Source organism: Melanerpes formicivorus, unplaced genomic scaffold (assembly GCF_026170545.1).
Source record: "Melanerpes formicivorus ecotype bairdi unplaced genomic scaffold, bMelFor1.0.p_v2 SCAF_33, whole genome shotgun sequence".
Taxonomy (NCBI): Eukaryota; Metazoa; Chordata; class Aves; order Piciformes; family Picidae; genus Melanerpes; species Melanerpes formicivorus.
Window position 1 is genome coordinate 857,459 of NW_027142385.1, and position 23,572 is coordinate 881,030.

At 46.0% G+C, this 23,572-nt stretch overlaps 1 protein-coding gene across 1 annotated transcript in view; it reads left to right on the forward strand.

The window, feature by feature from the left end:
- PAPPA (pappalysin 1) overlaps positions 1–23,572 on the forward strand; it is a 210,725-nt gene that overhangs the window by 136,954 nt on the left and 50,199 nt on the right. Inside the window, exons 11-13 of the mRNA XM_068155635.1 lie at positions 8,434–8,547; positions 8,958–9,093; positions 12,702–12,915. Of these exons, the coding sequence (XP_068011736.1) occupies positions 8,434–8,547; positions 8,958–9,093; positions 12,702–12,915 (464 nt within the window). The remainder of the gene's footprint in view (positions 1–8,433; positions 8,548–8,957; positions 9,094–12,701; positions 12,916–23,572) is intronic.

Genomic DNA, 23,572 nt, shown 5'->3' on the forward strand with positions numbered 1-23,572 from the left:
GCAGCACCCCATGGCCAGCCTTGGCCCACAGTTATGTGCAAGCTCTGCCGTAGTGGACCTTGCTGGTTCAAGTTAGAAACAGGCAGTTTGGGAACCAGAGCATGCAGCCAACAATAATGTTCTGGCTACTGTATTTGTTTAACCTCGCTCTCCAGTGGATGGATATACTGTCTGCAAAAGCACTTACCAGTCTATAATGTCTTCACACTTTGGTGAGCAGCAGTGTAGAAATTGTAGACAGGAGCTTTTGCTGTGGGTTGAAAGTGTCTTTTCACTTTGATGAAGCAGATGTTGGCAAAACTGAAGGTACAAGATACAAGGTCTTGTCTGGCCACCGTTTCTTGGTGCTGGCTGGCAGGCTGCCTTCTGCTGCTCTTTCTGCTGCTAGATGTATTTATGAATTTGAACATAACAGCAGAATGCAGTCCAGGGCTAATTCAAAGAATTATACCTCCTAGGTGTGATCCAGGCAGTGCTGGGGTGGGAGATGCTGTTGCTGGAGAGCAGCATCTTTATGTCTTAATGTCCTGCTGCTGTGTTGAAGCAGCAGCAAGCATCTGATGGGAATAAACAGGAGCACATGGCACATTGCTCAGTTCCATTTGCATGTGCCTCATCCGAGAGTGTTTTTTGTTGCTGTGCTCTCGGAGCTGTCTCTTGGTTTTGCATCCTTCAGAGTGCACTGCTGAATGGGAGAAGGAGCCGGGGCAAGTACAAATCACACTCATGAGCTCTGCCGGTGTTTACTTGTGGGCTTGTGTAAATTTGAGCTGATTATTAAGTCCCATTTGCACAGGTTTTGCTTCTCTTTTTTTCTAGTTTCTGGCCCTGGCTCAGCTGATGTCTTTAGGGTGATCCTTTGAACCGTGCAAAAATCATCTGGTTAGGGTTTTGTTGTTAAATCAAAACTCCACGTTGTGTTTTTTTTCCACAGGTCCAGCTAGCATCCGAGATATTTTTGCTTACACCTGGCTGGATGTCAAAGCCATTGTGGGTTTGGGATGGGGCCAGGCAGAAGTGATTTACTGTTTTTTTTCAGGTATACCGTGTGAAGTTTATGGCTTTCTGTGATTTTGATTTGAACTCCCTGGTTTTAAATGAAGTTTGCTTTGAATCTGGAGATAACAGAAATTCAAAGGAAAGCTCAAAGAATGCAGGTCTGCATGGCTTAGAAATTGGAAGATATTGTTCATGCAGACTCTTTGGAAGTGAAATAAGTGCTTTATATATATATTTTTTATTAGAAAGCTAAAGTTAATAACACACACTGAATACACATGCAATCTGGGCCATCATCTAATGGAAATCCCTGCGGCTCTGATTCGCTTTCCAGAAACCAAACCAACTTGTATGGCAAAACAGAATAGCCCTCGCATCCCCCACTCATTTCTGCATCCCAGCCCTGTGTCACATCCAGAAGTCTACCCAAAGAGATTTCCCTTTGGAAACCAGCACTATCATTTTGATTGTGAAGCAGAGGGATTTGTCATCATGTCACACTGCAAATGAACTATTGATACAGTGTCACATCAGCTGCGGTGCTTTCAGACACGTAAAGGTCACGTTCCAATTGCTGCAAAATCCAGCCAAACTTTCAGCTGGAAACTGGGGTTCTGTGCTAAGAAAGCTGCAGTAATGTGCTAATTGAACACCAAGTCTGCAAGGTCCAGCCACCATTAGCTGCTCCTGGTTCCATGGGAAAGTGGCTGTACTGAGACTGGATGTAGCACCGGGCAAAGGGGCTTTCTTTTGACCTGCAGGAGATGTAATCTGCTTCCCAATCCCACAGCCAAATGCTGTTCTTCATTATGCAAGTAAAATTGATAGATGAGGTTTCCTCTTACTTCTGAGCCAGCTGAATCTGGGAGTAATATAGCTTCAGTGTGCTACACCAGGAGTTTTATCAGCTTCCAGTTGATAAAGCTTTTCTGCTGCTCACCTGCCTGCATACCTTTGTCCCAGAGCAGGACATGCTGTGGTTTTTCATCTTTTGCCATCAAACCTTTAAGTACCCCAAAGAAAGCAGGCACAAGCACACAAATATCATGCAGCTTAGCAGAGCTGTGTTATCAATCACAAAGGACAAGGTGAGGTTTGGAGCAGAAGCTGCAGTTCATGAGCATCAAGGGAAAGTTGCTGCTGTGGAGGCAGCAGCAGACTAGTAGGTGAGAAGGCTTTGAAAGAGGGATGACACAACTTCTTATACTTGTAGCTTGTGCTACTGTGTCTTAGATATGGGGTTGGATTTTTTTTTTCATTTTATTTTTACAACTGTATTTTGAACTCATTTTTTTAGTGCACATGAAAATTTAACACGTGGGAAAAAGTAACTTTGAATGCTCTCCCAAAGTCTTAGAGGCCAACCTGAAATGACTCAACGCAGACTTTCATAATTGGGCAAACAACCGTTGACTCAAATCTTCTGATGGGACAAATCTAGCATGCTAATAAACAGGGTAGTGCTAAAAAATTTCTGACCAGAACCTAGAAGAAAACAGGGAGCAAAATTTCTGATGGCTGTTGACATCAGCCTGAGTGCAAATGCCGTTTGCATTTGAGCTCTGTGCATTCCTGAGGTTTGAAATAGCATAGCATAGCATAGCACAGCATAGCATAGCATAGTATAGAACAGAATAGAATAGAGTAGAACAGACTAGAATAGAATAGAATAGAATAGAATAGAATAGAATAGAATAGAATAGAATAGAATAGAATAGAATAGAATAGAATAGACCAGACCAGACCAGACCAGGTTGGAAGAGATCTTTGAGATCATCGTGTCCAACCTATCATCCAACACCATCTAATCAGCCATGGCACCAAGCGCCCCATCAAGTCTCTTCCTAAACACCTCCAGTGACGGCAACTCCACTGCCTCCCCAGGCAGCCCATTCCAATGGGCAATCACTCTCCCTATAAAGAATTTCTTCCTAACATCCAGCCTAAACCTTCCCTGGTGCATCTTGAGACTGTATCCTCTTGTCCTGGTGCTGGTTGCCTGGGAGAAGAGAGCAGCCTCCACCTGTCTACAACCTCCCTTCAGGTAGTTGTAGACAGCAGTAAGTTCTCCCCTGAGCCTCCTCTTCTCCAGGCTAAGTAACCACAGCTCCCTCACCCTCTCCTCATATGGTCACAGAAATTGGCTGATTTTTGATGTGTTTGTTGGCACCCAAATGGTGGCCTTTTTAATGGTTGTGTGCTCACTAATGTGAGCAATTTCATTTTTGTTTTGCTGTGACTCCAACCCAATTCCCAGCCTAAATGAGAAGAACAGTGCAACAGCTTTCAGAACAGATTGGAGGTCTGTGCTGCAGTCAGCAAACTGGGTGGTGTCCATGTGGCAGTCAACCTGCCTTGGAATATTGGGCAATAAAGAAGCAGGAGCCTTTCTGGTGTTCAGCAACTGCACCGTAGTTCCTCATCCTTGGGTAAGATTAACCTTAGGTCTGCGAGAACAATAACATCTCTAAGAATAAAAGGTCTGGGTGCCTGCCAGCCCCCAGGTTTGGCAATGGAGAGAGAAAGGTTTCATCCGTAAGGGATGTGTTAAAATGCTGCTTATGTCGTGGCTGGGATTCTGTGGTGTGTGTTGAGTTAAATATAAATAACATTCTGCAGAGCAGTCGGCTAAGAGTTGTAGATTAATGAGGTTTCATTACTGTGGGTGAATTATGCTCTTTAGCTGGATCTTCAAACAACGGAGCGTGTCCTGCTTGTGCCTCTCCAGGTTTCATATCAGTCAATGAGCATTTCCCTGTGCTTGTACAGCCTCGCTCAGGATGTTGTGTGCTCCACAAAGAGATGGTTCTGAGGGTTTCACCCACAGATGTTGTTCCTGCTTGTTCTGCGGTTGCTGAGTTGCAAACAGGACACCGTATTGCCTGTTTCATCCCAGAAACTCACAGCACTGCCTGCTCAATGTGCAAGTGGCAGGAGCTCAGTTCCCAGGAGAAAGGAGGGAGGGAAAGGCAGCAGCATCACCTCTGGGAGAGGACAATCACTTCAACCCTTTCTCCCTCAGAAAGAGGTTCCTCCCTGCTGCTCCGAGGCCAACTGCTCAGGATGGCCCTTCACAGCTATACTTAGCTGGAAGACTTGGGCTGGAGGAAGCCCTGCCATGGGACAACAGATGGGATTTGGGGAGCAGGCAAAGTCTGCACGCTGGAGGTTTGCTCAGCTTCCAGCCGCCCCGGGCATGCAGACAGGCACGTCCCCTCCCACCGCGGCGTCAGCCCTGTGCCAGAGCTGAGCAGGGCAGCATCCTAGTTTAACTAGCGGCTCTGCCTGCCTGCTTTATGAGCTATTTTGATGTTACAGTGTGAGAGACGAGAACCACCAGCATATGCAGAGCCTGTGGTGTCTGGCTGTGCTTGCTCGATGGGAAGGACAGAGTGGGATGGCGTCTGGTTGCATTAACCCAGTCCTCTGGGGAGGTGCCTCCTTCACACGTGGATGAGCTTCTTTGTCCCTTCTCACTGTAATGTCTGAGCACCTTTATGTGACCAATGGCTTTTACCCTCAAGATATCCACGTGATGTGGGGAAGTGTTATCCTCATCTTACAGACAAGGAGAAGCCAACAAGGCTGTAATGGGACCATGCACTGGGCATAGGCAGGTCAAGACCTAGTCCCATGCCTAGTCCATGGGACCAGTGATCCTTAACCTCTGCTTTATTTACAACAGGAACCCATCAACACAACCTAACATTGCCTGAAGTCATGGGCTGGCTGGGAATCATTCACAGGGGTGCCTTCCAAAATTTGCTTTTCAGTAAATTTTCCCATATTGCTTTGAAGGAAAATGCTCTGAGGAGATGGGGCTGATTGCAATAGTAAATGCATTTTAGATGTGGCAATGAGCTAAGTGCTCCTGATATATCACTTTTCTTTCTCTCCTGACACATTCCTCAGTCCCCTTGAGTAAGAGAAGGAAAAGAGGAGAGGCGGTTTGAAGAACATGTTGTCCCTGTGATTGACAAGAGGTTGTATAAATCAGTCAAAGGGAATCCTCCAGGCATTCCCTCTTGTGGGAAGATCCCACAGTGCTCTCTGGCCTTGTTCGTTCTGTCTCTTGATGTTTGTGTACAAAATGTGTGGGTGGGAGACAAGCTGGATTAGAACCTCCGTGAGGAAGAGACATCAACTCTTCTAATTGAAAGCAGCTTCCTAGGGAGGGGTATGACATGGACTTCCAGTAAGTAGACACAAATAGTCCCCAAATACTTCAGAGCAGATACTGAGCTCCTGTGGATCCCAGTTGCTGTGTGGGTCTGAGAACCTGGATGAGACCCAGTGAGCAAAGTTGTGAGTCCTGAGTGACTCTGTCACTCTTGAAGGCAAATACTTCAGAGCTTGGTAACACCCTGAATGAAAAGTACATCTATCCTTCCTTCCCTCCACAGCTGTCAGGTGCTTTAGCTGCTGGTTTGCATCACTGTAACAAACTGGAAGATGTTAGAAGAGAATTTCTCAGAAATGTGAGTCTATGAAGCTGTAACTGTGAGGAGAGGCCATGCTCTGCCTTCCAGGCCATGGGAACTTGTAGCTGAGAAGTGGTGGCACTGCAGTAACGAGAGCCTTCATGCTGCTGCCGTCTTCTAGGCATACTTTAAAAGTAAAGACATGAAAGCCTTTCCCTCTGAGACTTGGCACTAGTGGTGTGACACTCACTAACTGGGTAGAACTGAAAGGGGGATGCATTCACCACATGCTTTGGAGTCTACTGAGCTGGTGGAGCCTGTTGGTGATAGGACTGTTTGTCCAGTCAGTTCCTTGGTACAAAATCTGCAAGAACTATTATGCCATTAGCTAAGTTTAGTGGACAGCAGCTAGTGTAATGTCATCTCTGTTGGACTTTTCCCACACTTCTCAATTATACTCTTCTCCTAAAAGAACTTTTTACCCCAGGACCACTTTGAAACACTTATATGAGAAGCCTCAGCAGGAGGAAACTTATCTAACCTATTCAAACCCAAGCAGCCTACTGATCCTGCACACCTCAGCCGCACATGTCTCAAACACAGGTTCTTTATGAAGCATTCCCATTTTTTGCTCATATTCTCAGGCAGAAGCAGAAAGTGCAAGAGTTCACACAGGCACACAAATCAAACCAGGCATCTGAAAGTTATCAGAGATTTCCAACCCACCTCAGCAAGGGTTTATTTTGGGTTTGATTCAAACTTTTGGTGAGGGTCTGGGTGATTTCTTAATACAGTTTTCATTCATCCATTAAGTGGCACTTAAAATGCACCCAACGTCAGGACTGTTGTTTCTTTTAACCACCTTTTTGGAGCGGGTGAAGCAGGAGGCGGCATAAGAATAAGAACAAAATCATATAAAAGTAATGAGACCTTTGTTCGTGTCAAAGAGCTCTCTGACCATGTAAATTGCAGATGTGGGTAAGATAAATTCCCTAGCTGGAGAGGTATTAAAATAAAAACCATGCTCCCGACAAGAGACAGGCTGCTGAAAATGCAAGAAGGGAGCATTGCGAAATGGTACATGTCGAATTGCTGGCCTGGATTTCAGATGCCAAAGATAGTTTATGTAAAGCCTTGCTCTGCTGTAAAATGTAACACAATCCACTGGCTAGCCTCAATGAAGCTTGGTCCCAGTTGTTTTAAAAAATAAATAAACTAAAAATCTTCTTCCAGCCCATTAAAGCTGATTTATGTTTTGCCCATAGATTCCTCTGTGCTGGATCTTGAGGGACCCTGATTATAGAGGCGATTACCTCACTTCTAGCCAATCTGGTTTCTTGTTCCCAGGCATCCCAGACTCACTTTGCACTGCCCAGACTTTGCCTGCTGAGACCAAGAGGACAGTTCCATGCAGGGCATAGAGTTTTGAATGGCTAAAAACATCTCTGTTCATTCTCTTGTTTCATCTTTTTTTTTTGTGTTCTAATAATCAGGGAAATTGCTTATGGGAACAGCTTTACTGACACCACCTGATGGCTCAGTTCAAGCTCTGATCTCAGAAAGAAATCTAACACTGTCCCCATGGCTCCAGTTAGCACCTAGCACAGGTGGTCTGTGCGGTCAGTCCTGGGCTCTCCTGTGGCTAGCACAACAGCTGGAGATGGCTTGGCCTCTCGGATTACATTTGGAGCTCCATTGCCACTGTACTTTGTGACCTCAAGGAATTCCCTCTATCCCCATGCCTCTGGTAATGACAGTCACTGAGTTCACCAGAGTGTTGTGAATCTTAACAGGTACTCTTCAGATGCTCTGAGAGCCTCAGCTGGAAGCATCCTTCTAGCATAGTTGTAGTATGTGGGCATTTCCTGTCTCATGTTTGCTGGGGGAATGAAAGCTGTGATTATGCAAGTGTCTGTTTTGAATCACAGAATCATTAAGGTTGGAAAAGACCTCTAAGATCATCAAGTCCAATTGTCAACCCAACACCTCCATGCATACTAAACCATGTGCTGAAGTTCCATGTCTACATGAAGCTGCTTTATGAACAGCTTCAGGGACAGCAACTCCACCACCTCCCTGTTCCAATGCCTGACCACTTTTTCAGTAAAGAAATGTATCCTGATACCCAACCTAAACTGACCCTGGTGCAACTTGAGGCCATTTCCTCTTGACCTCTCATTGAAGTAGCCTCATTGAGCGTTGTGGTGCCAGGATAAATCCTATAGTTTCTTGCAGCTTGATTTTCCCATCTCATACACTGATGGTGCTGCAAGGCTCTCTGAAACCTAAACTCAGACATGTTCTTCTCTGAGCTTTTCATCCATGGGATTCATTTGCTCATCCTTTACTGAAAAGAGGAGTTCACTCACAATCCCATTGCTGCCTGCCATGGAGAGTGCTACAGGTGTAGGAAGAAGGTGATTCCACTTACAGAAACTAGTTAACAAAACAAGAAACTATTTTGCTCAAATTGGGTTGTAGAGACTGTCCTATCCTGGCTAGACTTGCTTCCAAGTTGTTTCCATGGCCATCTGTAGCTTCCCTGGGGTTACAGTATCGTGCAGGTTTAAATAGGACATTGCTTGAGCACTGTGGAGAGCATCTGCAGGCTGTCTGTGCTGTGAGTTGGTTCGTTCAGAGTGATTGTCACTTTGACTCCAGTGGGAAGAGTTGAGGTCTCTTTGGGTGGGAGCAAAGTTGTTCTGAATGCTGTCAAAGACTTTGTACCAAATAAAGAGGAAACACTGGCTGCCATCCAGCTGCTGGGAGTCTTTAGCTCATTTTCATGCTTCAGTTTCTACTACTGAGGCGGAAGACCTGGAAACTTAACTTTTGACTAGTCTGATGGCATTTGGAACTGTCACTATTTTCTACTTTTTCATTCTAGCAGAACACGTGGACTTCCCCCCCCCCCCCCCCCCCCACCCCCCCCCCCCCACACACACTTTAAACAGTCATAATCCTTTCTTACTGTCACCTACATCTGTTTTGGTGCTTCTTTTTTCTCCTGCAGATGTGTCGAACTAAGGTGATTGACCTGAACGACGGCGTCTCGCAGCATGCCTGGTACCCCTGCACGGCCAACTTCCAGTACTCCCACATGACACAGACTGTGTTCTGGCTGAAGGTAGGCAGCGCACGTGTCATTCAGAAAACTCCTCTTCTGCCTGGACACACTTTCTCCAAAGAGAAAAAAATGTCATGGGACAGCCCTCCCTGGGCCAAGCTTTTCCTCTCTTTGAAGTATGTTTAGTGCAGAATAGCAAAACAAAGCCTCTGAGCACTGTCTAGAGAGGCAGTGGTGAAGTCCCCTCCTGTGACAAGGCTATTGAATTTCTGAGAGGTTACAGCCTCCAGCTGCAGGGCTGCTTGACTCAAGTTTATCTAGTTTATGTAGGAGAGATTGGAATAGAAGACTTCTGTGTGACCTGGGATGGGAATTGTTATTTTAAAAGTCCTGGAGTGACTTCTGGGTTTTTTTAAAGCCTACTACAGTTCTCCGCCTCAGGTTTTTTTCGGGGGGTTTTGTTTTCCCAGGCTTATTTTTCCCAGCCCATGGTAGCTGCAGCAGTCCTAGTTCACTTGGTCACTGATGGGACCTATTACCTGGACCAGAAGCAGGAGACCATCGGTGTGCAGCTGTTTGACACCAAAGAGCAAAGCCATGATCTTGGTAAGACTGCATTTTAGTAAACTCCCTCTTTACTTTGCTTAGTCTGTTGGTACCCCCAGTCACAAACTGACCAGTACTCCTGCTTAGTTCTTCCAGGATCAGACAAAAACCAGTGCTGGCTCAATGCTCCAAGTCTGGGTTACACTAGTTTGCTGAAAACAGTGCATCATTTTACACAGTCACCTCTCCATACCTTTTCAGTATGTGCTCAGGAGTGATTAGCTCCTCTCTAATCACTAAAATATACACTATTTCAGTGCCTCATGCCCAGAACCTTCCTGGAGAGACATTTACAGTGATATAGACGGTAGCAGAGATGAGGGACCTGCACTGGCTGGTGCAGCAAATCGTTCTGCTTCTCCAGGTGTAGTTGGTTGAGTCTCTACTCCTGCTTGCAGGGAGGTTTCCATGGTTATTTAATGGCCAAAATTTTTCTTGCTGAGTATTTCAGGTTTGATGAAAGTCCAGCACCAGGGCCCTTGTGGGCTGCTTGCATGGCCTCAAGCAGATATGTGTCACAGAGGCTGTGGACCTTCTAGCTGTGCTGAAGTACCATGGTAGGCTGCTCTTGCCTGTACCTTGGCCACAGGTCCCTGTACCTGGGAGTGTTGTGTCTGGTGGATTGATTCTGGCTGCATTGAGCTCCAGAACCAAGGAGCTCACCCTAGCCTCCCACTCCAGCTGCCCTCTGCCTTTTTTTCCAGCAGAGAAGAAAGCTGGCCAAGCCATCTTGAGAGCAGGATTTAAGGAAACATAATCTCCTTCCCCAGCTTTCTGTTTTGTCATATCTTTGCAATTTTGACAAGCAGAAACTCAAATAAACTTCTTACTAGTGATGAGAAGGAGAAGGACACACACAAGTGACAGGTGTTGGATGACTGTCCAAGGTAACACATAGTTTGGTGGGGTGAGGAGGAAAAGAAGGAGTGTGTGGTGTCAGTTATCCAAGAACAAACCAATCTGTGCAGGTTGAGTCAGGATTGCTCCCAGTTTGCCAGAGCCCCTGGATTAGTCATGTTCCCTTTTCACAAAACAGTGGCTATGGCTCTTTCCCCCTAGAGAAATAAATCATGGAGACACAAAGCATGCCAACAAATACTTAATGTGACACTTTGCAGAGACAGACAGACTGGGAGAGAAAGAGAACAAGAAAGAGGAGCAAAGAGGAAACTGAGAGTTAGGTTTTGAAATGTGTGATGAAGTTGCAGCATGAGCTTGGCATGGCTCAGACTGATGCCTGGAGATCTTCGCAGTGCTGCCTTCATCATGGAAAAGCTTCTCTGAGCTTTGCAGAAGAGGCTGACCTGGAGCAGAGGAGAGGTGTAAGCAGGATGCTCAGCACTTGTCACTCAGGCAATGCTCTCAGTCACTGCTCTGTCTGAGTTCTGGGTGCAGCACTGAGTCCTGTTCCTGGATATTCTATGTGATGTCTGTGAATTGTCATCATGGCAAGGTAGAAACTGCAGCTGAGATGCAAACTTGGGCAGTATTGACTGCAGATGGTCACCCAGCCTTAAGCAGAACTTGGTGGCAAACTAGAAGTTCATCCAAAAGGAAGCAGCAATAATTTAAAGCCTGGTCAGTCCTCAGTGTGCTAAAGACACTCCCATGAGCAAAATGCAGTCTGCCCAGAAGTGCAGTTCACTCACAACTTGATCAGAGCAAGATTTTACTGTGTGGACTCCCAGGAAATAATGAGAATCTTCTCTGAGTCTCAGTAGGAGATGAAGAGGTCGGGATGGCAAGCACCTCAGAGCCCTCAGTTCAGAGCCGTTGTAGACACCACTGTTCAGCCGCTGGGCACTTTGCAAGGAAAATTGAGCACTGAATAGGTGGACACAAAGCTATAGAAACAGGGGCAAGCATGGAGACAGCTCTGAGTCCCCTGCCATAGGCACCTGTGGTGTCTTGAGTGGTTTTTAGTAATGAAAGCAGGTTAGTCAAATCAACTTGATCCGTTCAGCTCCTGTTCTCCTTGTCGGGGTCAGAAAGCACCAGAAACTGCAGCACAGCTCTGAGGTTCTGTTTTGTTGTGGACACCACTTGAGCAGAAGGAATGAAGCTGAAGTGAATAAACAGCCTCATACCATAAGTTCTTTCTTGGCTTTCCATCAGAGAAGACAGAAACTTCCAAGGAATTTGGGAACCCGGGATTCTGAGTATTAACTGCACCTGTTTGTAAGTGAGAAACGTGCACCGTTCCACAAGGAGCTGATATCAAAAGACCTGTGGGAGGCAAGTAGACAGAGAGGTTATTTCAGGGTCAGGTAAAGACCAAAACAAAAGAAGGTTTGCTTCTTTATTTTATTTTATTTTATTTATTTTTTTTTTATTATTACAGGAAGATCTTTTTTAAAGTAGAGGGTGGGAGATAGATGTTTAAAGGCAGTGGTCAGAAGTCTGCTTTGGTTCACAGGAAACCACTTTCTAAGGAGAAAAATGAAAACTTTCTTATTCTTTCCCTTCTGAGTCAAGAAACTTGGCCTGAAGAAAAAAAAAAAAAAGAAAAAAAAGGAGAAAGAAAATCCTGAGCCAGTTAAACATGCAAATAGAATTTATTTTATTTTCAGATTTGTAAGTGTATCAGGGTAGCCAAAGGGCCTGGGCCAAAGCCATTGCTGGGGGAGCTCCAGTGAAGCACATGGAGCCGGAGCCAAGCTGATCCTCGGAGCGATGCCATGGAGCCGTGGAAGCAGGGCTCTGCAGGCAGCCAGCAGAACGAGAATCTCTGCTAATGAATTTTGAGACCAGCTGACAGCTGTCTGTCCTTTGAGTTACCCCTGAGATGGATTGGACCCTTCTGAATTCAGGTTGCCTCTACCTGAAGGTGGGAATTTGTTCCCGACCGTCACCGGATGCCATCTCTGCGGTAGAGAAGGGATTAAGAAGTCTCCTTGTCACCTCTCTGGTGCTTCTGTGCACCTCAACCTCTTGAAATACTTCTGCTTTCCCAAGACACAATTATTTTCCACTCAAATGAGATCACCTGTAAAATCCTCAATGGGTCCATCACCCTTGTATCTCTCTCTGGGACCATCCTTGCCATTTTTTTTAGCAAAGAGCAAGATACCCTAAGGCTACAAACCATTAGGAAAAAAATAATAATCAAAACTGGGTACATTTAGTGCAGAGCTCATGCCAAAAAAAAGTTTTATGCTGAGTGCTAATGACATGCACAGCTCCAAATGAGCCACTGGTGCACTGCCCACGGTGCACAAAGCCACCCAGCCTGCCGGCACCATTTGATGTGCGGTATAAAGGCTCCAACTGTCCCCTCAGCCTGGTTTGACAATAGTGCAACTCCGCTTCCTCCGTGATGGTTGCTCCTGATTTAACGGAGCACAATAGAAACGTGGTGTAAAGAAAGTGCTCTGAGAGCCTGCCGTGCTGGCAGAGAGAATGGCAGCCTTTCTTCAGCTGTCTGGAGGGATATACTTCTCAGCTAAGCTCTCCGGAGCGATTTGGGAAGCCCCTCCAGGCAGCTTACCATAACTTTTCAGCTCTATAGGGCCATTCCTATGGGCGAAATGCTTCTGAAGTGCCCACGGCTCCGGGAAGCAATTGTGTTAAGTCTGACCCTTCCTCTGATCTTGTCTCTCCTCTGGCAGGTGTCCACGTCCTGAGCTGCAGGAACAATCCCCTGATTATCCCCGTCATCCATGACCTCAGTCACCCTTTTTATCACACCCAGGCTGTCCTCATTAGCTTCAACTCCCAGTTTGTGGCCATCTCCGGGGTGGCCTTGCGTTCCTTCCACAACTTCGACCCCATCACCATCAGCAGCTGCCAGCGAGGACAGACCTACAGCCCGGCGGAGCAGAGGTGAGCCCTGTCAGCTTGCTTCCTTCTGCCTCGCCACCCACCGGCCATCGCGCCAGGGGTTAAGAGGAGGCAGGAGGGGCACAGCAGCTGAACCCTGCTGACCCTTTTGTGTGGTCAGTAAAAAACCAGCAGTGTTCTCATTGATCAGGATGGATGGGACATTTAACCCGCCTGGGATACTGCTAGTGAATTATTTCCTCTTCCTTTCTCCTCCCTCCTTTATCCCAAGCTCGGAATTGGGGCCAGTTAACTCTCCATACATTCCCCCACCACAGCATCGTTTTTGCCACTCACACACCGGCTTCAGTGTAAACTGCTTTGTGCTGTGAAGTGCTACAGGGACCTCCCACGGAAGCAGTTGCACGGAGACAAAGTGATGCTTGTGCCATGGTGGGGCCGGATCCTGCAAGGTGCTCAGCCCCGTGTGGCTAGTACTTGGCCGCCAGCACTCGCGGTGCTTTTACGGCAGGGTAAGGGCCCTCAGTACCTCTCTGGATCCGGCTCACGTTCTGAAAAGCTCTGTGGGACCCCCCAGGATGAAAGGTTTATGGCTACCGTTTTATTCTTGTTGTTATTACAGACACATCAATAGATCACCACCAAACCCTCTCAGTCTCTGCTTTACAGCATCCCACAGAGATTGTGACCTTTCGTGGCCTCTGGTGCGGCAGCTTCACGGATCCTTTCAGCGAGGCAGTGAAAAGAAGAGGGGAGAATTTAGCAAAACCCCTGAAAGAATAATTTTTTTTCCCCCTTCCTTTGTGAATTCAAAGTTGTGAGCAGTCGTCATACCGTGGCGGCAGCGAGAGTAAAACAAGTTACTTATCCCAGCAAACCTCTGCTCAGCCTCCTGAGTGAGCTGACAGGGGGTTTTTTGACAATGTGCTGGCTTGTTTTTAGGACCTGCTTTTATTCCAGGAAAGGCAAGAGGGGGAGAAGAGGGAGAGGGAAGGGAAAATACAAAAAAGGAGAAAGAAAAAAAAAGGGAAAGGGGAAAAAAAATAAAGGAGCATATCTATAGCTAAATCAATCCAGTCAGTGTGTTCTGACCTAGATTCAAGGAGTCTGATCATTCTGTGCAATAGGTTGTATAAATTCAGAGGCCCAAAGACAGCAGGATCAAGTTTCAGATGAGGAGTCTGGTTGTGGAACTATGGCCAAATCCCAGTGAGGGAGCAGGACAGAAAAAGAGTGTGAAAGACCCACTGGAAGGAGATGGTGAGAAGCAACAGGGAGCTCAAGAGGGCTGAGGTGCAGGACCACATTCCTCCCTCTCAAGTTTTCAGTAGGAATTGAACCATTTGTTCACTTATGAAATTAGAAGTGCTCTGTGTTTAGAAAGTTATTTCCTTAATAAAAAAATGTGCTCCCCTTAGGCAAAGCTGCAGTGAGCCTCTGCAGCCCAGCAAGCCAACCTGCAGAATTCTTTTTCTTCTTGATGTTTTGGGGTTTGGTTTGGTTTGGTTTGGTTTGGTTTTGCCTTGGTTTGGTTTTGTGATGCACTGAACCATCCTCGGCCCCTTGCTCTCAAAAGCTTCCACCAGAACTTTGCTCCTTCTTGAATCTTGCAAGTTACAAGGCTGGACTGATCATAAAGTTTCCCATGTCAGTCAAGGAAATAGAAGCTCTGAGGCAGAGCCCTGATCCAAAGCCAACCAAAATCAGTGGGATTTTTCCTGTTGATGACAGTGCTGTAGTGGAAAATCTCCAGTTTGCTTTGTGGTGGGGTTGGTTTGGGTGAGCACATGTTCTTTCCTTCTTACAAGAAACTCTAAGCAGCTGAGGTATCACAGAGTCACAGAGTATTAGAGGTTGGAAGGGACCTCCAGAAATCATTGGGCCCAAGATACAGAGAATGTTGTGCATTAAGCTGTGCAGGCAGGAAAGAGGTGACACCTCTGCTGTCACCTGCCATCCTTTTCCTTTGTTATTCTTCCCAATCCAAGAAGAACATAGAAAGAGGGATATTGTACATTTGTTCTTAAGCAGTTCAGAAGCTGGAAATGGGCTTTCTGCCTCCCATGCTCACGGTATCCCCATCAGACTCCCTTTGAATGCCAGTCCCACACTTCCCATCCTTCCCTTCTCCTCTTTCCCTGCTGCTTGCATTTGCCTAATATGATTCTTAAAATGTTTATTTGATTTCTAAAGGAGCTTTCCTTCCTATGTGTAGGCACTTCCATTTTCCTTAGGTCAACAGAGATATTTTTTGCCTGGTTTTTTTGGCTTTTCACTGTGAGAGATATTATTTCTCTCTCTTCAAGGAGAATTATTTTGGTTGGAGAGGATTTATAGCCAGACACAGACACTTCTAGGCAAGGGGGCAGTTTTTAAATATGTGAGGGAAGACAAATATATTGGCCCTTAAAAGTTAACACAGCTTGTATTTTGATGGTGAATGGATCACTCCCATGGGTTAGTGACAACTTAATAACTGAGAATAAAACACACACTCACTCTTCTTTCTGAAAATATGTGCTGCAGTTCATATTTTAGAAGAGGAAAAAAAGGAGCTTAAATGTAAATTTCCCATTGAACTTTATAGGTAGTTGTCCTCAGACATCATTAGCTCTTTTGAAAACCCATTCCATCCTTCAGAAGAGATTTATGGAGGGGGGTTGGAAATAAATAAATAAATAAATCCCCAACTCTGTACTTTCCAGTTGTATTTTTCCAGTTGTTGGGGCTCTGCTGCAGCTGACCACAGGCTCTTTTTTGTTTGGATCTGAAGTTTACCTCACTGCTGGGGATGTGCCGTAAAAACATCACCCTTCAGTCTCACATAGCATCCTTAGACCAGATGAAATGGCCCAGTGAGTTCTTCTCTTGCAACTCGTAGCTCAAATGATGATACTTTTATTATTTTCTATTCATGGGGACAACAGAGAGATTGGGTGTGCAGAAGCTGAGATATCATTTCCCACCCCGCAGTCACTGGGGCAGCAGGGAGGTCTGGTTGGGGCTGCCTTTGACAGCGGTTCCTCAGAAGTCAGGTTTCCCACCCTGGCAAGACAGTTTTTGTAAGTGCAGCTTTCCCTCAGTGGCATTTCCCTGCAGTGTTTCTTGCCTGTCCCATCCTCCATCCCAGCTGGTGCCATTTGCTCCTCTCCTGGAAACTGCAGGCAGGAAGTGTGACATGCAGGTAGACACCCCAGGTCTGCTGCCAGAATTGGGGATTTCAGGAGTCCCCACCTTTCTGATCCCCCACTAGCTCTGTGTTCATCATGAAGATAACCCTCCTTGCCTCTGGAGAGGATTCTGGCTACCTGCAGCTCTTTGCCATGCATGCCCCACATTGTGCAGCTCCTTGCACTTTCTAGTTATGGTAGCAAAAAGATTTTTCTGTCCTTTGTTTGGCTAAATCTTGGCACAAAGTCACTCTTATGGATGCAGAATTTCTTGTGCAGGAGAGATTTGGGGTTTATCTTCCTCCAGAATGGTGCACATCTGGGCATTGGTCAACCAGAGGCGCCAAGACCGGCTCCTGGCCAACATCCATCACCAGCCCTCACCTTGGCCTCCATGGAGTGATGCTCTTACAGCTTCCCCCTTTGCTGCCCCAAACAAGCCCCCCGGAGATGTAGCCCACTCTAGCTCTTCTCTTTGTCTCCTCCTCTCCTGCTGTCAGCTTCCCCAACAAGAAATGATGAAGATAAATCTTCACCAGCAGAACAAATACAACTGCCCTTTATAACTCTGGTTATTTATTTTTTTCCCTTCTAATAAGGGAGGAAAAAAAGGATTTCCTCGTCCCTTTTTGTGTGTGTGTGTGATTTAATGCAGCTTTCTCTTGCCTGATTCAGCTGCCTTTCCCCTGCCCTGTGTTCTGTCATTAAGCGCAATCTCTGTCAGCTTGCTTCTGGTGAAATTAATGAATTTCTCACAGAACTGTTAATCATAGAAGCTTTGGTCCGTGACATGTGTTATAATTCAATGGGTTTTTAACCTTCGCCCCATTTTGGTAATTGGCAAACGGCATCATTTGGCTTTTATTAAAGTGGAAGGCGATGCGTTTGCTTTGTTTGCCTGGACAGGCTCTGGCAGCGAGACCCACAGGGCTGCTAACACCCCGGCACACGGCCCCTCTCCCAGGCTGGCAGGGTGAAGGGGCTTCCAGAGCTTTATGGGTTCAATATGGACCCCAGGCTGGCAGGGTGAAGGGGCTTTGAGAGCTTTATTGATTCAAGATGGACCTCCCCGTGCCAGAATATCTCACACAACAGGGTGCAGGCTGAAGGCAGACCTAGTCCCTAGGGAGAGTGTTGCCCTGCCAGTGGTGGGAGTAGTGGTAGGGATGTGCTGCCTTGTGTCCCTCCTTCCCCCACAGCTTACCTGTGTCATTTTCCCTGGAGGTGTTCAGGAGGGGATTGGATGTGGCACTGGGAGCCATGGTTTAGTTGTCAGAAGGTGTTGGGTGGCAGGTTGGACTTGATGATCTCTGAGGTCTTTTCCAACCTTATTGGGTCCTTGAATCCATGGGTCCATGAACCCCTGAGTCTATGGAGTTGGATCAAGTGTTTGCTGTAAATCTCTGGGTTTATCCACATTCCTGACACCATCAGTCTGAATTAGGGTTTTGCTTCCACTGCTGTTGGAGTCAGACCCAGTGGTACTGTGGAGAGATTCAGTGTTCAGTATCACTAAGGTTGGAAGAGACCTCAAAGTTCATCAAGTCCAACCTGTCACCACAGACCTCATGACTAGAGTAGGGAGGACACCACTGCCCACTGCAGGCTTGAACTCACGACATTCCCATTAAGGGTCTTATGCACTACCAACTGAGCCACATCTGCCTCAATGCTCACTCAAGTGACCATAATTGATTCTGGTCACTGTCACAGACCTAAAAGGAAAGGGCTTAATCTTTCTTTTTAGGCTCGAGGTGAGGAGAAAGTTCTTCACTGAGAGAGTTGTTAGGCACTGGAATGTGTTGCCCAGGGAGGTGGTGGAGTCACTATCCCTGGAGGTGTTCAAGAGGGGCTTGGACATGGCACTTGGTGCCATGGTTTAGTCATGAGGTCTATGGTGACAGGTTGGACTTGGTGATCTTTGAGGTCTCTTCCAACCTTATTGATTCTATGATTCTGTGTGTGTGATTCTTCTTGATCCTTCTTCCAGTGGCACAGTCAGCACAGGTTCAACATTCCCCATTGAACCCCAAGGATTCAAAGAGATATTCATTGAAATGTTGTGTCAGTATGAGGAGACCAGTGTGTTTTAGCTGAAGGCTGAAGGAGCTAAGTTCATTGCCACATTTGCAGTTCATAATTATATTTTTAATTATGATTTCTACACCAAGGAATGTGTCTGACAGCCTTTGGTTTCCAAAATGCTGCATCTGTGTTTGGATTAGAGGGAGAGAACCTGCTCTTGCCTTTAGAGGAATCACAGAATGGTAGGGCTTGGAAGGGACCTCTCGAGAGCATCTAGTCCAACCCACCTGCCAAAGCAGGATCACCTAGGGCAGGCATCACAGGTGGGTTTTGAGTCTCCACAGAAGGAGACTCCAAATCCTCTCTAGACAACCTGGTCCATGTCTCCAGCACCCTCAAAGTAAAGAAATTTTTCCTCACACTGAGGTGGAACTTCCTGGGTTCCGGTTTGTACCCGCTGCTCTTCATGCTATCACTGGACACCAGTTAAAGGAGTCTGGTCCCATTTTCTTGACACCCACCCACAAGATATTTATAACCATTGATCAGATGCCCTCTCAGCCTTCTCTTCTACAGGCTAAACAGCCCCAGATTTCTCACCCTTTCCTCATATGACAGATGTTCTATTTCCTTAATCATCTCCCTAGCCATCATATTCTATTCTATTCCCTGTCTCTTGAACTGGGGAGCTCAGAACACAATACTCCAGATGAGGCTTCAATGGGGCAGAGTGAGTCTCTAGAGAGGAGCAGACAAACCCATTGTAAAGATAAACCTGTTAGAAAAACTCTCAGAAGGCTTCATGTGGCTGAGTTGTATGTATGGTGGTATAGAACAAAACCAAAGTATGCCTCAGATCTGCAGCCCAGCCTGGCCAGGACTGTGGAAGAGGAAGTTTTTCCTATCTACAATAGATAATGGTGTGACTCTTCTTGTATAACAAGTGCCTACCATGAGCTTTTCTGCTCACCTATGTGTCAGAGCAATCACAAAAGAAGCAAATAATTAGGGCACTGCCTTCAGATGAGTTCTTGGAAATGTGCTTGACCTCAGGGTTAGGAAAAGAAAGTTTGGCTGCTGTAAGCTTTTCGAGGAGGAAGTCCTGGATTGTTTGTATGTGAGGAAGGAAGAGTTCCACTTAATTGTTATAACTCTCTATAAACATGCTAAAACACAAATGTTTCTATGGCTGTGTCACTAAGACCCTAGTTTAGCTAAGCCCTTAGCTATTTGCTTACATCCCCCTGTAGTCAAATCTATCAGTAGGACTTAACTGTGCTTTTGAAGTTAAGCACAGATTTAAGTGCCTTGCTGAATTGTGGCCAATATTGGCACAGAGAAAGAAAGATTTAGAGTGTAATGACTGAGCTCATTTAGATTAGGGATGGGCAGAATAGATTTAAATAAAGTAAGAACTGGCTCAGAACATCAGCCTACATGTGAAGCTGATTCCGTTTGGGGCTTTTCACATCACTGACACAGTCTGTGTTTGTATTCTGAGCTGTATTTTTAACATACTGCAGGCAGTGGAATGTGTGTGAGAGATCCTCTTGCTCTTTGCACTCACCTTGGCCTGAAGATGTTCCTTTAGGAAACAGAACACAGCCAGGGCAAGAACAGGTGAATCCAGAGGTGGGTCTAGTGAAATAAACACTGTCAGGGGATATCCCAGGTACCAACACTGGTCTGTTACGCTTCTATCAGTAAATCATTAGTGGTCCTTGGGTCCCTTGCATGGCTTTCATCCAGACCAGATCATACTAGAGTAGAATCATAGAATCATAGAATCAATAAGGTTGGAAAAGACCTCAAAGATCATCAAGTCCAACCTGTCACCCAACACCTCAGGACTACTAAACCATAGCTTCAAGTGCCACATCCAATCCCTTCTTGAACACCTCCAGGAATGGTGATTCCGCCACCTCGAGTAAGCAATGCCCAGGTGCATTTGGGGAGTTAGGATAGACCAGGGATGATTTCAAATAGGCAGTTTTGAGGAAGTCACCCAATGCTGATTGGGAGAAGATGAAACAAGCTGCCCTGTGCCAGGAATCAACATGAGCTGAAGAAGCAGTGGCTTCTTTCACAGACACTCTGTGTAGTTTCTTTCCCAAGGATCACATGTGATGACTAACCACTGCTGAATGGCAGTGCCCATGCAAGAGCTTCTGCAACCCACAGTTCTGCAATATGGATGTCATGGCTTCTTTGTCTGAACTTCCTACTTGGCAATATTAATTTCTCCCTAATTCTGCATTTACAGAACTCAGTTCAGGATCATGACTTCAAAATTCATTGGGATTTGCAGCTGACAGTAGCTGATACCAAATTGGAACCAGTAGCTAGAGAACCAGAAATATTTAAATTGGAAACATTTGGTGGCAGGGGTTGTTTTTTTTTCCCAAAAAGTGAATGGTTGTATTGTTTGTCACTGAAGTCATTCATATAGAGTTACAGACAGAGAGAGCTGCCCAGATGATCTGCTAACCGAGGCATAATCTGGAGCCTGGAGGGGGTGGCTAAAAATGTTCCCTGGCCATTTAAGAAGACCACAAGGGGACTTGTAAACAGAGAGAAGAACATCACAATAAGTGTTTCTTAATGCCTTTGTCTGTGGCATTTCAGTTCTGTAGGACTTCTAAGCCCAGACATGCTCATCTGGTGTCCTGGTATGAACCCAAGGAACCAGACTCTTTTGCTCCTTTACATTGGCGGAAATAAAAAGTGATGCCACTGGCTCTGGTGACGTTGCTCCTGATTTCCCTTTGTGCAAATTGCAAAGGTTCCCTTAGGCTCAGCCTTCCCTCTGAAGCCACTCAAGGCTGAATTCAGTGCTCCACCCCTGTAGTATGTTGATTCACATAAGTATTACGTGCAGTGGGTCTGCTATGATTTTATTTTTCCAGCTTTGGTGTGAAAAGGTTCTCAGATTTTGTGGGAGTTTTGCAATGGGCAGTCAAGGTTTGCAATCTGTGCTTCTGAGAATGGCCTGGCAATGGTGCTCCCTTTTTTTCCTCAATGACTCAACTCCCTTGTCCCTGGAGCCCTGGCACAGCAGGAACTTGTATTGCAGTCTCAATATTGCAGAATGGAAGGAAGCAAAATGCCAGTCTTCATGGGGAGGCGTGACTGGGATGTGTAGGGAGGGTTCAACAAGATGTCATTCATCATTTGCACTCTCACTCAACATCCACATTCAGTCACCATGTTCATTGGTGACTTACTCAATGAGCAGTGCTATGAGGTCAGTGGGAATGTCCCTGCTGCACTAGGGGAGCCCAGTGTGTGAGGCTGCTGGGGGGCTGCTGCCAAACCATTGAAGTCTGTGGTTCTCCCTCACAAGTGATTCACATCAGGCACTTACAAGACACCTCATTTCCCTGCAAGGGAAGATTATCTGGGTACAAGGATATCTACTTATTCTTCTGCAGTCTCATCCACAGTCTTAATGATCAGTGCAAAGCAAAGTCAATGCATTGTGAATGTGTATGTCAGGCTGTGGGTTGCAGTGACTGGAAAAAAGCATGAAACCCTTGGTATGGGGTGGGAGGATCTTACTGAAGGCATGACCACTCTGTGTAGGTCAGTTCTGGCAGAGAATCATCCTTTCTGCAGCAGTAATGAGCATCACAGTTGTACTGGTGATAGCCACAGTTTGTTGCATACAGGGATATCAAGTTGGCCAAGACAGGTGGAAGTCTCCTTCCTCAGTCCCATCAGCAGCAATATTTTGTGCACAAGGAGGAAATATGATCTTCCTGAACACAGGAATTGTTTATGTCTTGTTGCACTCCAGGGAAGGGCTGTCACTGAACAAGCAACCTTAAATTACCAGCAGCGGGCACTCTGTCTGGGACAGAGAAGTGAGTTGTGGAGGTACATAATGCTGTTGTTTAATCTGATCTAGAGCTCAGCAGAGACATGTGCAGATGTGCTTCTCTATCAGTAACAGGGGGATAACAATATCAGCCCAGGTGTCTCACAGGGGTGCCATGAAAATTAATTAGGTAATGTCTGCACAGTGCTTTGAACACAGCAAAACACCAGGTACACGCTAAGTCCTGGGCTTACCGAGGTGGATGGTGGTTTGGTGGCTGTTAACCCTTTCTCTAGGAGACAGGAATAGCTTGCTTGTAATCTTATTTCAAAGAATGTGTACTGATGCATTGCTTTCCCTTCTTTCTATAGGTTTGAGTTTCAGGTTCTTCCCTGCCCACACAGATGGTGAAATAAGTGAAGGTTTTTCCTCCTCAGAGTTAATGTAACTGTATTTCATTTACATCCATTTTAGTTTTCAGCAAAGGTATATCACCTTATAGGAATCCTTAACACTACAAATTTTGTCTCTAATCCAGCAATACAACTTTGCATAGAGAGACACAGAATGGTTTGGGCTGGAAATGAACTTTGAAAGTCACAGAATCACAGAATCACCAAGGTTGGAAGAGACCTCAAAATCATCAAGTCCAACCTGTCACCACAGACCTCATTACTAAGCCATGGCACCAAGTGCCACATCCAAGCCCCTCTTGAACACCTCCAGGGATGGTGACTCCACCACCTCCCTGGGCAGCACATTCCAAGGGCGAACGACTTTCTCAGTGAAGAACTTTCTCCTCATCTCCAGCCTAAACAATTCCTCTTGTTTAACCTCCTTGGAGTCAGCAGGGACATCTTCAGCCAGAGCAGGTTGCTCAGAGCCCCAAGCAACCTGATGTGGAATGGTTCCTGGGACACAGCCTCACCACGCTTAGCACAAAACATTCTTCCTGATAACTAGTCTAAATCTCCCCTCATGCTGCAAGACTCTCAGCATTTTCCATGCCCTTTACCTGAGGGACTGGCCCATGCTCACATTTGAACATGTGCTAGAATGTTTAACTCTGGTTATCAGAGATGGTGAAAGATTTTGAGTCAAGCAGCCATCTCTGTGTACAGAAAACCAAAACAAAGCTCTCTTCTTACAAGTTGTACTAAATGATACAATAACTTACCGTAGGGAGAGCAGGCAGTTTGCATCCAGGGAAACATTTTATGGATGGCAGAACAGCAACCAGAGAGATCTGAAATGACAGCATGCTGCTGAGCTTGATAAGAGCTTATCAACACAGCTACACAGCTGATGTTTGATGCTCCTTGTGAAGTGGAATAAGATGAATGTGTTGATTTCAGACGAGTTTCTCAAAGATAAGAGTGTCTATCACAGAAGCCCCTCCTCACATGTACAGACACTTATCACTACAGTACTGGGCACTCCTCAGTTCAGCAGAGATTTAAAATTGAATGAGGCATAAGGACTGCTCATGGAGGGAGAGTGTTTTCATGGGATGGATGGATGGATGGATGGATGGATGGATGGATGGATGGATGGATGGATAGATGTATGTTTGTATGGGAGTACGAAGGCCACAGTGCAGCTGAGTACAGCAGAAGAGTGAATACTACTGCAGAACTGGAAGGCTCTTTCCTTTTTCCACAAGACCTGTAGTTGAATTTCATTGGCA